General features: G+C 61.0%; 3 protein-coding genes across 4 annotated transcripts in view; 2 read left to right on the top strand and 1 right to left on the bottom strand.

Moving 5' to 3' along the window:
- RGS12 (regulator of G protein signaling 12) overlaps positions 1-1,907 on the top strand; it is a 200,486-nt gene extending 198,579 nt beyond the window's left edge. Inside the window, exon 7 of the mRNA XM_028492391.1 lies at positions 1,827-1,907. Within this exon, the coding sequence (XP_028348192.1) occupies positions 1,827-1,830 (4 nt within the window). The 3' untranslated portion in view covers positions 1,831-1,907. The remainder of the gene's footprint in view (positions 1-1,826) is intronic.
- LRPAP1 (LDL receptor related protein associated protein 1) overlaps positions 1-15,161 on the bottom strand; it is a 17,611-nt gene extending 2,450 nt beyond the window's left edge. Inside the window, exons 1-7 of the mRNA XM_024119546.3 lie at positions 13,194-15,161; positions 8,074-8,218; positions 6,293-6,417; positions 5,861-5,981; positions 5,345-5,500; positions 4,023-4,105; positions 2,723-2,899 (exon numbers count right to left, since the gene is read on the bottom strand). Coding sequence (XP_023975314.1) covers positions 2,723-2,899; positions 4,023-4,105; positions 5,345-5,500; positions 5,861-5,981; positions 6,293-6,417; positions 8,074-8,218; positions 13,194-13,409 — 1,023 coding nt within the window. The 5' untranslated portion in view covers positions 13,410-15,161. The remainder of the gene's footprint in view (positions 1-2,722; positions 2,900-4,022; positions 4,106-5,344; positions 5,501-5,860; positions 5,982-6,292; positions 6,418-8,073; positions 8,219-13,193) is intronic.
- LOC114486630 (translation initiation factor IF-2-like) lies at positions 2,909-5,894 on the top strand. Of its 2 annotated transcripts, XM_028492397.1 has the most exons (3): positions 2,909-3,165; positions 4,458-5,246; positions 5,815-5,894. In XM_028492397.1, the coding sequence occupies exons 1-3, from the start codon at positions 3,141-3,143 to the stop codon at positions 5,874-5,876; spliced, it is 876 nt and encodes a 291-aa protein (XP_028348198.1). In that variant the 5' UTR covers positions 2,909-3,140; the 3' UTR covers positions 5,877-5,894. The 2 variants fall into 2 exon arrangements, 1 of the variants encoding a protein (XP_028348198.1); XR_003680717.1 differs by lacking the exons at positions 4,458-5,246; positions 5,815-5,894 and adding an exon at positions 3,771-3,998.
- Positions 15,162-15,548: the final 387 nt, after the last annotated feature.

Raw genomic sequence — 15,548 nt, 5'->3', positions numbered from 1 at the left:
TTATGATGGCCCATCTGACCGATGTGAGATGATATCTCATTGTAGTTTTGATTTGCATTTCTCTAATGATTAGTGATGTTGAGCATTCTTTCAGGTGTTTGTTGGCCATCTGTGTGTCTTCTTTGGAGAAACGTCTGTTTAGGTCTCCTGCCCGTTTTTGGACGGGGTTGTTTGTTTGTTATTACTATATTTTAGTCTTTCTTTTTCTTTCTGTTCTGATCCTCCTGACTCCTTTCCTTCTACTAACTGGGTTTTGTCTGTTCTTTTTCTAATTCAACTGTAAGGTTAGGTTGTTTACTCAAGATTCTTACTTCCTGAGGTAGCTCTGCATTGCAATAAACTTCCCTCTTTTTTTGCTGTGTCCTCTAGGTTTGGGAAAGTTGTATTTTTGCTTGTCTTCAGGTATTTTTAAATTTCTTTCTTCATTTCTTCAGCAACCCACTGATTGTTTAGTTGCATACTGTTTAGCCTCTATGTGTTTGTGTTTTTTGGAGTTTTTTTTTTCTTGTCGTTTATTTCTAGTCTCAATCTCTTGTGTTGGAAAAGATGCTTGATATGATTTTCTTATATTTACTGAGGCTTGTTCTGTGGCCCAGCATGTGATCTGTCCTGGAGAATGTTCTGTGTGCACTTGAGAAGGATGTGTATTCTGCTTTTGGATGGAATGCTCTATAAATATCTATAGCGTTCATCTGGTCTAACGCGTTGCTTAAGGCCTGTGTTTCCTTACTGATCTCGTCTGGATGATCTGTCCACTGATGTAAGGGGGGTGGTAAAGTCCCCCACTATTATTGTTACTGTCAATTTCTCCCTTTATGTCTGTTCATATTTGCTTTATGTGTTTAGTTGCTCCTACGTTGGGTGCATTTACATTTAAACAACTGTTACGTCGTCTTCTTGAATTGATCCCATTATGTAATGTCCACCTTTGTCTCCTGTAACAGTCTTTGTTTTCAAGTCTATTTTGTCTGTTCTGAGTACTGCTGTCCCGGCTTTGATTTCCATTTGTGTGGAATACCTTTTTCCACCCGCTCACTTTCAGTCTGCACGCCTCTAGGTCTGAGGCGAGGCTCCTGCCGGCAGCACGTGTACGGGGCTCAGGTAGGAGACGTCCTACAAGGCCCAGCACCACGGTCCCCTCCGGTCACCAGACCTTCATGCTCTGGGGGGTGACCCCGTGGGCTGTGGGGGGCCTGTCTGTCGTGGTGGGCTGCCTATGGTACGTCATTTCAAGAGCAGCAAATGAAGACCCCGACTCGTCCGTGGCTCCTGCCAGCTTGTCCTTGTCACACGATGGCAGTCCGAGGGCCTGGGCTCTGCTCTTTCTGTTCCTAGTTCACACAGAGCCCTGCGGGCTGGTGCTGCTGGCGTTCCGTGCAGGAGCCCAGGCCCGGCGGGGACCTGGGGAGGTCTCCTCCAGCAGCCCCGGCTCCCGCTTCATCCCCGCTGTGCAGTCCGTCATGGTGTCACCTGCAGGTGGACGCCCCACGAGGGGTGCCTGGCTTCCCCCTGCTCGGCTCTGCCAAACACAGGAAAGAACCCACATGCTCCCTTCCTTCTTGGTACTTTGGTCTTCTTTCTTTTTTGGGGGGGGGCGGGTACGCGGGCCTCTCACTGTTGTGGCCTCTCCCGTTGCGGAGCACAGGCTCCAGATGCGCAGGCTCAGCAGCCACGGCTCACGGGCCCAGCCGCTCCGCGGCACGTGGGATCTTCCCGGACCGGGGCGCGAACCCGCGCCCCCTGCAACGGCAGGCGGACTCTCAACCACTGCGCCACCAGGGAAGCCCTTCTTTCACTTTTTAAGTTTCGTTTATTTTTTTGAATAGATGACACATCCCTGCGCAAAAGGCACAAAGGAGGCTCCCTCCAGGGCCCAGCTCCTCCATTTTGAATTTCTTGGGCGTTCGTGGCGACATACCACGCTCGTGCTGCTGGCTCTGCGGAGGGTCCACACCGCCCGCCCCTCCTTTTCTCACTTAACCTGGACCAGAGGCTCTGCTGCAGACGGGCCCTCACGTCTCAGTGCCTGGATCTGTGGGTTCACCACGAATGACCAGGGGAGGGCGGGCAGTGGTGCTGCTGGTGCTTCAGTCTCGATGTCCTGCACACCTGAGCGTCGTCTGGGGTTCACACGCCACCCCGTGACGGAGCCAGCGACCCATTTAGGGCATCTGCAAGCCCCACCGAGCCGCACGTGAGGAGCGCCCCGCACAGGACCCCCGCCGCCGCTCCGGAGCCAAGTGTGGCCTCCTCGCGCCCCAGGCCGCATGCGTGGGAAACCGCTGGCTCCCGCGTCCAACTCGGGAGCCTCCAAAGCCACGTGAGCAGCTCGCAGGAGCGCAGGACCTTCAGACCAGTGACAGGTCACGTATTTTGGGGGCCAGGATGCCAGTGGTGCGGCTGGAAGAGCCTGGCTCCAGCCCAGGCTGCCCGCCTCTTCACTGCTCACCCGGTTCAGAGCCCGGCCCTAAACAGACCCAGAGGCAGCTGGGGGTGGGAAGGCCTGGGCAGTCCGTCGCCCCCGCCCCCTGCAGCCGACCCCCTTCAGGGCTGCGCAGTCCCCGGCGAGCAGCTCCCCCCAAGCTCCGCGAGGGTGAGACGACCCCCTCCCCTCTGCAGAGGAGGAGCCGAGGCCCAGGGGCCCGGAGGCCGGCACGCTGGCGCCCACGGAACCGTCACGTGCCTGTTCCCGCGGAGGCCTGGCTGGCGGCCGCACACCCACCTTGTAGCCCAGCTCCTTGGTCTTCTCCTCCAACACGGCGTACCGCTCCTTGTTCCGGCTGACGCGCTCCTGGTCCCCAAAGCTCTCCACGTGTTTCAGTTTCTGGTGAGAAATCTCCAGCTGCTTCTGGTAGTGGTTATGCTTTTCAATTTTGGCTTCAAAGTGCTTGAGCTCTTCCTAGAATAATGTTTAAACAACTGAACTACCCCAACATGCTCTTACTACCACCCTAGGGTCCCGGATGGAATTTCACGGCTGCTTCAGGAGAACACGCAGGGCAGGTGGCTGCACGCTTGGGGCCGGGGCTCCCCCGCTCTGAAGGCTGCACACCCTGCGCCCATCCCCCGTGCGGCCCGCCCAGGGCAGCTCCGGGGTTGAGCGGGACGGCAGGCTCCGCCCTCCCGGCTGCTGTGTGATCATGAAGCGGCACACATGGACAACAGGTGAGCAGCCCTTCTCTCTAAAGGGACCCACCAGAACCTGACGGCCTTCAGGGGCCAAGGGAAGGGTCGCAACCCTACGCGCTCCCTCCCCACTCCCACTGACCCCTCACCCTCTAGGTAAATGGCACCTGCCAGGCATCTGCTCCCCTCTGGCCCTGACCCCATATCCAGCCTGACATGTGGCGCTTGAGCCCTGCACTGTGCCCCGTCCTCTCCACCCTCCAGGCCTCCAGGCTCCCCGCACCCCAGCGCAGGTGGGCCTCCAGGCCCGACCCCTACACTCCCCCAGCGCCCCCCAGGGGGGCCTCCAGGCCCATGTCAAGACGCCTCCTGAACACGTCGGCGATCTAACTGCCCAGGCCCCGGGCAGGCTCCCCTCTCCCTGCACTCCGGTCCAAGGAGACGGAAGCTTCACGCCCACGGGCCTGTGCCCTTCCTGGATCCCTGACCCCCTGACCTGTGGCAGCTTTGCCACAGCAGAACCCACCTGGAGGCAATGCCCAGGTGACCCGAAGACCCTTCCTCCCTGCGGGCCCAGCACCGCGGCCCTGCAGGGCCCTACCGGCTCCTCCTCCAAATCCCTCTCAATCCGCTCGACCCACAAGCCCCAGCCTCACGCCCAGTGCACCCAAAACTGAGCAGATGCCCTGAAGCCACACTGTCTGTTCACCGGAGGCCAGCTTTGTCCCACACGGGCCGCCAACCGGGCCAGCGGCGGGACACAGAGGGCAAGGAGAGAGAATGTTCCCGTGAAAACGCTCATCTGCTAGGACTAAAGAAGAGGACCTTCCCCACATTGTCAGAAAGTCCCCTGGGAGAGAGGCCGCCAAACCCCGTGGCCGCGAGGCCGTCCCTACCCGAAAGGACTCCAGCTCCTTCTCGGTGAAGTTGGCTGACTGGGCCATGTCCCACAGGTCCAGCACCCGAGGCTCCTCGAACCCTGCGAAGGAGCAGAGGCAGGCTCGGTGACCCGCGCGCGGCAGCCCGGGACGCCCGGGGCCACACGGGCCACCCGCGCGGTGCGCGGTGTCCGTGCGCAAGCGCCCTCTGGAAGCAGGCCGAGCGCTCCCTCTGCACACGCTCAGCCTGCGGCTCCGGGACCCGCTGAGCGGGCCTCGGCGACGCCCTCACCCGCCCCGGTCCAGCCGCTGCTGCCCGCGGTGCAGGAGCGCTGGCGCGTGCAAGCGGGAGCAGCGCTCGGGGGGGGGGGGGCGGGGGGAGGGGAGGTTCAGGCTGTGGGTCCCCCTACCCACAGTTCCAGGCTGAGGCTCGGGCGCTGCCTGTCCCCGTAGCTCTGAAGCGAAGTAAACCAAATGGAAGGGACCCCGTGACTTCAGCCACCACTCCCGAGAGCACGTGGCGAGGGTGCGGGCTTGTCACCCACCTCCCTCCCACGGCTGGAGGCGGCTGGGAGCAAGTGGCCACTGGCGGTGGCCCGCCTGGCGGTCATCTCACCAGCTGTCCCACCTCCCCTCCGGCTGCCCGGGGCCCTGCGGCGCTGCTGGAAGGACTCGGCAGGCCAGCAGCAGGGGCCGGCGGCACGCAGCCCCGGGAGAGGGGCCGAGGTGCAGCATCAGTTGGCCCGCTCCTCTGCACGCCAGGCCCCTGGGGTCCCTGCTCCATGGCACTTCAGCACAGCGGGTCCACACGGTGGTCTGGTGCCCTCACCGTGGCAGGCGGGTGGGCCCGGCAGGGCAGAGTCGTGCCCCGGGGCACCGGGCCATGCAGAGGAGCAGGTGCCCACCTCGCGTCCCCGCTGCACCCCCGGCGTCGACAGCAGCACCCGCCACGTGGCCAGCGCTCAGGGAACGGGATGGAGGGGGAACGGATGGGTGACGGAAGACGGGACAAAGAGCACCTGGCCGACCTCCTGCAAGCCCGCCCCAGGCTTGAGCCGCGGGCTCCCGCGGGAGACGCGCGCAGAGGCCCGGGCCGTCCTCCGGGGGGCGGCCCCCAGCGAGGAGCTCCGGCCTCGGCCCCTCAGCAGCGAGCCAGCTGCACGGGAGCAGAGCAGCCATCCCAACGCGCGGGGCGGCGGGCCACCGTGAGGGTCAAAGGACGCCGTGAGGCTAGAAATAAAGGTGCGCGCGCCTTCCAGGAGAGCGAGAGCAGCCCAGGTGCGGCCCCGGGAGCGGAGGGGCGGGAGGGGCGGGAGGGGCGGGAGGGGCGGGAGGCTTACCGGCCTGCTCGCCGTAGCCCTGGCCGCTGACCCTCCGCAGGCGGTCGAGGCCCTGGCTGATGTCCCGCAGCTTGTCCTTCAGCTCGGCGTGGCTCGCCCGCAGCGTGTCCTTGACGCGGCTCGCGTCCACGGGGCTGATGACGTTTTCGTGGATTTCTGCGGGAGCCGGAGGCAGGAGGCCGTGAGGGCCCGGCCCCGAGCCGCCGGCGGAGCTCCGTCTAGATGTCACGGAGCCGCCACGGCCCCACCCCCGCCGACTCGCTCAGGGCAGGTTCCGAGCTCCCGCCAAGTCCCCCTGAAGTCACGCCGGCGGTGACAGGAGAGGTGGCCCGTGTCACCGCAGAACGGGTGCATCTGAACCCGCGCCCAGAGACGTGGGGGGGCACCCCGACGGGCTCCCAAACGCCGAGATTCCTGCTCGGAAGGCTGGGAGGCCTGACAGCATGGCACTGCCCCCCACCCCTCAGCAGCTCTGCTGTGGAACGCTCTGGAGCCAGGGCCGCCTGCGGGGAGCACCTTCGGCCCTGCTTAGGGTCTCCAGCAGGACGTTGTACTCCTGGACCTTCTCCTCGTGATGCTGGAGCTCCCGCCACAGCTTGTCCAGCTCTTCACTGGAGAACTTCCCAGAGGTCTTCGCCTGGAAGGAAAGCCACCTCCGGTGAACGCCCCCGTGGGCTGTGCTCCCCTGTCCACACCTCGGGGTCCCCCCACAGGCCGTGCCCACCTGCTCACGCCTCGGGGGGCACCCTGCCAGCCACGCCCACCCGGGGCTGGTTACGCACGGGTGCCGCCGTGGACTGCTCCCGCAGGCCGGGCGGGACCCTCGCTCCCGGGGGCAGTACTCGGGCCCAGGTCTCGGCCTCCACCCCCTTCGCCAGGGGACGCAGGGGCAGGAAACCAAAAGCCACGGCCCGACGCCCCCCAGGCGGGCGGCAGCGCCGAGGGTACCTTGTGCCACAGCTTCTCCAGCCGGGGGTCCTCCAGGCTGTGGTCGGCGGGGCCGTGGTTGATGAAATTGCTGCTCACGGCCCGGGCGTCCTTCCTCCCGTCCAGACCGTACTCGGCCAAGATGACTAGGAGAGCGCGGGAGGGGGTCGAGGCCGCGGTCCGGGGGCCGCCCCTTCCTCCGCCAGCCCAGCTCTCCTGCCCACTCAGGGCCCAGCGGAAGGAGCGCGCGCAACCCCGGGGGCCCTGCCCCACCAACGCCCCCCAGCACGCACTGGCGGCCTCGGGGCTCCGGCCGCACGCTTCCCGCCGATCCCTCCGTCCCGCGACCCGCGGTGGAGAGCGCGGTGCGGCAGGACGGGCTCGGCATCCCCGGGACTGCCTTTAGGACCAGCTTCACAGGTTTGCAAAACCCAAACCTGCAGCCCATTTCTGTCGTGGGGCGAGCTCCAGCGAGGGCGGGAGAGGACGACAGTCCACCGAATGGATGGGGCGGTGGCCAGGGGAAACTCTGCCACGGCCCAACTCATATTTTTATTTGCGGAAAAGATCTTCCACAAGGGGAAACCTCAGCGTCGGCAGCTTCCGGTGAAAAGCTAACGGCGGTAGCCGGGAGGGGACACTGGCTCCAGCCTGCTGCCGGCCGGTCACCGTGGGACAGCGACCCGGTGTCACCTGTCGGTAGCGCCCAGGACACAGCGCCGCCCATAGCCTCTGCGCCAGACGGGGGCCCGCGTCTCAGCACCGTGGTCACCAACACGACGCGGCGGGCGCCTCGTGGACCCGGAAGCTGCGCTCCTCAGAGGGGCCGGGCTGCCGGGTCTGCCCTGGAGGACGCCCCTCCCAGCGTCTCCTCCCACCCCACGCCCACCTCCTGAGCTGGGAGCGGGCCTGCCCCCGCGCCCTGCTCTGAAGGAGCGGACGCCCTGCCTCCCATCTGCAGACAGCCCCCACTGTCCCCTCCAGGCCTCACCCGGGCCTCTCTGGATCCGGGCTTCCCCTTCCCGTGCTCCGGCCCTGAGGTCCTCATCCGCGCGGTGGCCTACCCGACCCCTGACCCCCAGCACCTCCTCTGACCAGCGCTGGACACAAGTGGTCCCCACGGGGGCCCCGGGGCCCACCCTCAGCTGAGCCAGCCCAGGGAGCGCCCCGCTCAGCCTGACCTCGCCTCCCGGGGCTTCACTTCCCTGTCTACACTGCCTGTGCCTCAGAACTCACCCTGCCCAGAAGCTCAGCCCACTGGAAGCCTTGAGGCTGAGCTGTGAAGAGTGTGTGTTGCTGGCGTCCAGCCTGCGGTGCGGGCATCGTGGGGAGGGAGCTGACCACCGGCCGCCTCTCCCTGCCCCCCATGCTCCTCCATCGCCCAGCCCCGGGCCACCTGGACGCACCGGGAGCCCCCGATGCAGGGCGGGCCGCAGGGGCCACAAGGCTCGGACTGGCGGGGGCCGTGCCCTTCTCACGGCCAGACCCTGGGAACGCCCCCGCTTCCTCGTCCAGGCGACCGTGGGCGTCTGGCCAGCGCAGCCGCCTCCCTGGACCAAGCAGCCCCGGTTGCTTGTGCGCCAACGCGGCCAGACGTCCTCGCCCGGGCCCTCCCTCCCACGTGCCAAGAGCCCGCACAGGACAGCCCGGCAGCTGTGCCTGCCCGCGGCTGAGGGTCACCTTGCCAGGGCCAGGCTCGCGAGGACAGCCCCGACTCTCGTCTTGCCCACAGACCAAGTCAGAGTAAGAAGCTGGGGCCCGAGCCTGGGCGACCGCTGCCCTTGGACCGAGAAGAGACATACCGTTGAGACCGCGGGCAAGCTTTGCCTCTTTCTCTCCGTCTTCATCCAGGCCTTCAGCCTTCAGTTTCTTCCACTTGAACTCGTCCCGTTCTTGTATCTTCAGATCAGCGTGGAGCTCGGACAACTTCAGAGGAGGAAGAGCAAGCTGCGGGGGGAGAAGAGAGGACACGTGACCCCAGCTGAACGATGACCAGCGACAGCCCGGGAGACACTGACCTCGGAGAGCAGACGCCAGAGACGGGGAGACGGAGCCAGGGCCCCCGGCGGCCAAAATCCTGCATGCGCTCCCGCACAGAACCTCAGAGGGACCTCTGCCCGCAGCGTGAAGACCACCGGCCCTTACACCCCGAGGCCGCTCTCCAGCCTCGCCAGATCCCAGGTCCCCAGGGAGCCGCCCGCCACCGGCGGCCTGAGTGCGCAGGTGCTGGTGGCCCGGGGGCTCCTGTCGCAGGACGCCTCACCCTCCCAGCCGGGGCCCTGGGGAGGCTGCGAGTGCGGGGCTCCCCCCAGGTAGCCCTTGGGCGCATCAGCTCCCGGATGGCTGTGCCACCCCAGGCAGGCGCCCCCCGCAGACGACAGGACAGTGGGCGAGGGTGCTGGGACCTGACCCCTGCACTCTCCTGGCTGTCCACCTCCCCAGGCGCCAACGTCCGGGCCGGAGCCCCGAGCTGCAGACTGGGGCCCAGCAGCGTCCGGGGCTCTGCGTCTCACAAGGGCGAGTCGTGATCTGGCGCCAGCGTCCCTCTGAAACGTGGAGGCCCACGGGCTCAGGGCTGCCCCCAACGGCAGGCACGGAGCCCAGGCAAAAAAGGCCACTCTCCGGACCCTTCTAACCTCCTTAACTTGAAGTTAAATGTTAATGGCTCACGTGAAAAGAACCGGTTAATAGACACCAAATGCAAAGCAGGCTCTGTCAAATATTAAAGCGGAGTAAATCACCTACGACCATGAGACAAGCAGCTGGGCAGGAGGAAGCCACTCATCAGCGGCGGCCGCCGCTGGGCCCGCATCCTGGACACCCTCGGCCCAAGGCTCGGGGAGCACAGCGCCCTCCGTGGAGCTGCTCTCAGCCGGGGGCCTCACGAGCCCGGCACCTTCTCCTCCGCCTCTGCAACTTTCACAATCACCCTGCAGGCTGCTCGGGTAAACTGAGGCCCAGGGAGGTTACGAACTGGCCCAGGACACATGGCGAAATGTCACTGGGTACTTTATCCTTTCTGCTGCTACCGTAAATGGGATGGTTCCGTTAATTTCCTTCTCAGAGAGTCTGACGTTGGTGTACAGAAATGCAACCGAGGCTTGTATGTTGATTCCGTATCCTGTAACCGCGGTGACTTTGTTAACTAGATCTAAGTTATTTCGTGAAGTCTTTAGGGTTTTCTGCATATAAGATCACATCTGCAAACAGATACTTTTACCTCTTCCTTCCTGATTTGGATGACTTTTATTTCTTTTTTCTTCCCTAGCTGTTCTGACTAGAACTTCCACTACTACGTTGAATAGAAGTAATGACCTGATTTCTTAAAAAACAGGTGAAGACCCTGAAGAAATATTCTCCAAGCACAACATACAAATGGCCAGCAGGTCCATGGAAAGATCTGGAAAATGCAGACCCAACCCCAGTGAGGCACCGCCTCACACCCATTAGGATGGTTACTATGGGAAACAAACAGAAAACAGCAGCTGCTGGTGAGGATGAGAAGAAAAGGGAACCCTCGTGCACTGCTGGTAGGAATGCGAATTGGTGCAGTCACTGTGGAGAACAGTACGGAGGTTCCTCAAAAATGAAGACGAGGGCTTCCCCGTTGGCGCAGTGGTTGAGAGTCCGCCTGCCGATGCAGGGGACGCGGGTTCGTGCCCCGGGCCGGGAGGATCCCACATGCCGCGGAGCGGCTGGGCCCGGGAGCCGTGGCCGCTGAGCCTGCGCGGCCGGAGCCTGCGCTCCGCAACGGGAGAGGCCACAGCAGTGAGAGGCCCCACTTCTGGGTTTTTATCTGAAGGAACTGAAATCAGGACCTCGAAGAAAGATCTGTGGTCCCAGGCTCACTGCAGCACTAGTCACACAGCCAAGAGGGGATGGAAGGTGCGGGTCAAAGGGCACAAAGTCAGTTATGCAGGTCCCGAGGCTCGCTGCACAGCGCAACTCTCTCCACTATTTACACTGCATACTTATTATTTAAAAATTTGCTAAGAGGGTAGATCTACCTTAAGTTCTTATCTCTCACACACACACTAGTGTGTGTGGCCCCCGGGCCACACACTAACAAACTAGAGGGCGGGAGGATCCTCTGGGAGGTGATGGGTGTGTTTATGGCACAGATGGTGGTGATGGTTTCAGGGATGTACACTTACCTCCTAAAGCATTAAATACGTACAGCTTTTTGGAGGTCGACCATAGCTCTAAAAACGGTAAAAAACCAAACCAAAAAAACACAAAAAAGCCAAAACAAGTCTCTGGGAACCAGTGTCCACGCAAGCCTCAGCCTGCAGCCACAGCTCTGCACTCTGACCTGAGAGCCCTCTTGCTGACAGTGTCCCCTAAGCCCGTGAAGGGGCCCCGAGGACAGAGCACAGCCCTGCCTGCCTCTGAGCTGCTGCAGGGACAGGAGTGCCTGGTGTACAGGTGACTCCTGGTCGCTCGGCCTGCCCTCCCTGAGTCCTCCCTGGAGCAGAGGATGTGGTGCCTGGGTGCAGAGAACAAGGCCGCACCCAGGGCCAGAGGGGTTAAGACATAATTCACACACACACAGACACACGCGCGTGCGGCAACCCTGGGAGGGAGACGCCAACCAGACATCTCCACAGGGGCACCCCGCGGGGCGACTTCCCACGGCTTCACCCACACCCCAAAGCTCCAAGGACGGCTCCGGCCCCTCCCTGCTCAGGAGCCTTGCAACACCCTGGGAGAGGTCACAAGACCCACGAGGCTCTAGAAGTAACCCTGTGCCTGCCGTCTGGCCCACAGCTCTTCTAAAGCGCTTGGATCAAAAGGAACTGCACAATTTCACAGCAAGTCAAGACTGGAGATGCTGGGCTGTGATGAAGCAACACCAGTAGTTCCCTGGTCTGGTCTCACGGTGGGGAGGCCCCCTACCATGGCATCTGTGGACCAAGGCGGGACTTGCCCCCCACCCCCGTAGAAGGTGGGCTGGAAAGAGAGGGCGAGGCGGGCGCCTTCATCAGACTCCTCTCCCTCACCCTGGGTACACGCTAGGCATGACATGCTATGAGATCGTTTCATGTTTAGAAAACAAAGAAACACTTGATGTTTTCAGAGAGCAAATTATCCAAGGCTGAACACCTTGGCACAGGTGTGCCGGGCGCCCCACACCGCCCTGGGCTCCGGCTCTGAGCAGCGAGAGTGCCCACCCCGCCCGGCACCGCTTGAGGACTGCATAGCTCGCCACCTGGGACCAGCTCCGCTGCCGCCCTTGAAGCTTCTCAGCCTAGAGGGCCCGGGACAGGCCAGCTTGTATTCCGTGGGTCTGTCTACCCGCGCGAGGCGTCCAGATGTGAGGAGGGACCCGGAAAATGCCACCAGGCATGGACCCCATCCTGGAAGGTCTGCACATTTCGTTCAGCAGAAAAGACTTGTAGGTGCAATGGTAGAATTCAGGGCCAAGGGGCCCGGAAAGGTCATCCAGTCCAAGGCCCCTCCGTCCAAGGCTGGGGCAGGGTTAGGGTTCCTGGAGAACCGAGTCAGACTCTCTCGGACAGATGTGACCTGAGGCTGCCCAGGTCAGCAGTGGACTGAGCATCGGGGGGTGGCGGGTTCAGAGGGTGCAGCTCGAGGGCAGGTGACGGCCAGGAGGTGTGCAGAGGCTGCCCAGGCTGGCAGATACAAAGCAGCAACTGGACGGACAAAGCGGGGCTGACCGGGACAGCCCTGCGAGCAGAAGGGCTCAGGGCATGTTCTTGGAGGCAAGATCCCCTTCCTCCAGGAAGCCCCCCCTGCTTCTCCAGCCCAGAGTGCTCTCTCTCACCCGGGCAGGCTGCATACACACGGTGGGCCCTGACAGCTGGGCCCCCAGCAGAATCCTCAGGGCCACTGGTCTGGGAACAGTGCTGGACCTGGGGGCATCCACCCACCTCTGCCTGCCCTGCTGTCTCCCTCCCACATTCCTTCCCCAGCCTTTACCCCTCCCCGCGCCTTTCTTTCCCGCCGGTTTCTCCTCTCTTCCAAAACTTAGTCCTTACTTTTACTCTCCTTCTCAAGGACTCAGGAATGCTTAAAACTGGAAAAGTGGATCTAATGAAGACGCTGAGGCCCAGAGGGTTGGGGGAAGTTTGTAAATACCCATTTCACTAAAAACAAACCTCATCTAACAAAGGAGGGGCCGTTATGTTAACGAGGAGGCCGCTGGTCCAGGTCACACCCCAAGCAGCAAGCTGTAGTCCCAATTCTACCCCCAGGCAGAGTGACCTTGGAGGCGCCCTTTGCCCTCTGGGCTTTGTTACTTTCTTCTCTAAAATGAGGCCGGTGTTCTCCTCTCACCTCACCATATCCCCTCACCCGATTTAACAAGAACTGGCTTTTTGCTTCTAGGATTTCTGCTGTCCTTGGGCTTGCCTTCATGCTCAGCATGACCTGTTTTTCTTGTTTCTCCACACAGAGAAATACAATGTAGGAGAAAAGGCAAAAACGTGCAAGGCAGGAGACCTGGGTCTGCCTGCAGGGAGGGATCTCGGCCTCAGCTGCAAAGCTGCCAGTTCAAACTGGCGGGGCAGCCCTTCTGCCCAGGCACCGAGGCCTCCCAAGTCTTCGCCTGTCATCACCAGGCCAGGGTCCCTCTTCCCGGAGGCGCAAGGCAAGGGGTACCCACACCTACATCTGCGGGCGGGTGTGAGGCTGTCAAAGGCTCAAGGCCCCGGCCCCGTAGAGCCCCGAAGTTAGAGGAGACCCGAGCCCCGGGGACCCCAGGATTAGAAGAGACCCCGGCCCAGGCTCCGCCGATCCCAGGATTAAAAGAAGCCCCTGCCCCACAGACACCCGAAACTAGAGAAATCCCCGGCCCCGCGGACCCCCGAGGTACAGGAAGCCCCGGCCCCGCGGACCCCCGAGGTACAGGAAGCCCCGGCCCCGCGGATCCCCGAGGTAGAGGGGCCCGGCCGCCGCTCACCCGCTGGGCCTTCTCCCACAGCTGGTTCAGCTTCTCCATGCGGAACTCCCCCCCGGGCTCGCGCTTCGAGGAAGGCTCGGGCTCATTCTTCTCCCGCGAGTACTTGCCGCCGTGGCCCGCCGCCGGCCACGGCCCGAGGAACAGCAGCAGCAGTAGCAGTAGCAGCGGCGGCGGCCGGAGCTCGCGCAGCCAGGTTCGAGCCCTCCGCGACGCCATCTTCCTCCTCCAGACGCGGAGACCCTGGGCGCCGCGGCGGGAGGGAAAAGGCCCTAGCCCGGACCCGCCCACCAGGACCCGCCCCGCCCCCAGGGCCCGCCGCGCTGCCTCCTGGGAGTTGTAGTCTCTCCCCGCGTGGCCAGCCCAAGAGAGGCGGCCGGCGGACTACAAGGCCCGGGGAGCCCTGCGGAGGCACGGGGGCGTGTCCTAGGCAACCACGCCGCAGCCTCCTGACGACGGGAGCCGCCGACTGCGGCTAGGGGCTGCCCTAGCTGGGATTGCGGGATTGCTGCGGACTTGGTGGAGAAAAGAGCCCCGACCCCGCAGCCCGGATTGACCGGAGCGCCCTTTCCCTTCGACTCCGTAGAAAGAGTAAACAGTTCAGAAATCGGGAGCGTGTCTGCTGCACCTTAGATTGTTTCTGTGTCATCTGCCTTGGTCTTGAGCCTTCCTTGTCATTATGGTCTCTGGAAGGTGGCCTCTGCTCGGCACTCCAGCGTCAGTGTCTCTGTCAGGAACCCTAGACCCACCCAGCCCGCTCCTTCACTTGTCAGAGGAAAACAGCGGAGGCCCAGGGAGCCCCAGGGGTCCTGGGCCTTCTCGCTCCAGTCCCCCCGGAAGCTTTCCCCATGACCCAGGGAGCGCTGGCACCCCAACACTTGTCTTTGAACTGCATCCCGCTTATCTTCCATGCACTTGTTCTATATTAGAGATACTTGTGTACCTATTCCGAGCAAAATTGAACGCAGCCAATTTGATGGGGCCAGTGAGCCGGTCAGTGCCCTGGGGGAAGAGCAGGAAACAGGGAAAGAGTGAGAAGCAGATTGCTGCCCTCAAGTAGCTTACAGGGTCGTGTAGAGGCACCCCCTAGGTGCTTTGATGGTTCGAGAAGAGACAGGGTGAATCCATCTGGTAAGGACGCTGGACTGCGCCTGGGAGGGAGTGCAGCCAGATGGGGGACAGGGGAGACCCCAAAGAAAGAGACCCAGGCATAGCTTCTTGACATAAGAGAAGCCACTTTAGGTGTAGGCCGTGTTGTAATCTAAGCCTGGCCACAGTGCTTGCCTTTGCGGAAGAACAGGTCTCAGGAGTTAATGATTTTAAGGAAACAAGAATGTAAGAGCAAACAGCTATTACCAGGCCAGGAAAATAATTTAACCGTATCGGAGATACTAAATCAGTCATAAAGACTCCCAGTTCTGTTTCAAAGGTAAAGATTATTCTGATACATATTCCCGAGCTGTTTTACAGGGTCCGAACCTCCTCGGACAGTTGGCCACGAGACTAACTGGAGCCAGAGAATGGACGATACTGATCTTTGCTGGCTTCAATCAACTAAGACCTGGACTGTCAACCTAGGATGACTCTTGCCCCAGTTCTATGCTAAATTCCTCCTGCGCAAGCCCCCTCATGAATATGCATGTTCCCTTAGCTTAAAGCTTCCCCAATTTTGCTGTTCAGGGCGACACTGCTTTGGGAAGTAGCCTCGATGTTCTCCTTACTTACTGCAAGTAATAAATCCTCCCACTTCTTGACTTGATTGTGTGTTTTGGCTTGACACCCACTAAGAGGCAAACCCAGTTTTTAGGTAACAGGAGAGCATTATTCCAAGTGGAGGGTCGATGAGGGCGCCGGCTTGTGGGATCTTAGATCTTAGTTTCCTGACCCAGGATTGAACCTGTGCCCCCTACAGTGGAAGTGTGGAGTCTTAACCATTGGACAGCCAGGCTGGTCCCAGGAATTGATATTTAGTTACTTTTCTTAAAATTGAAGTATAGTTGATTTATAACGTTGTGTTAGTTTCAGGTGTACAGCAAAGTGTTTTAGTTTTATATGCATATATATATATATATATATATATTCTAAGATTCTTTTCCATTATAGGTTAACGTTGTGTTAGTTTCAGGTGTACAGCAAAGTGTTTTAGTTTTATATGCATATATATATATATATATATATATTCTTTTTAAGATTCTTTTCCATTATAGGTTATTACAAGATATTGACTATAGTTCCCTGTGCTATACAGTAGGTCTTTGTTGTTTATGTATTTTATATGTAGTAGGGTATAACTGTTAATCCCAAACTCCCAGTTTATCCCTCCCCCCTCTTTCCCCTTTGGTAACCATAAGTTCATTT

This window comes from Physeter macrocephalus, chromosome 7, assembly GCF_002837175.3.
Source record: "Physeter macrocephalus isolate SW-GA chromosome 7, ASM283717v5, whole genome shotgun sequence".
NCBI classification, from domain to species: Eukaryota; Metazoa; Chordata; class Mammalia; order Artiodactyla; family Physeteridae; genus Physeter; species Physeter macrocephalus.
This window is presented reverse-complemented; position numbering and strand designations above follow the sequence as displayed.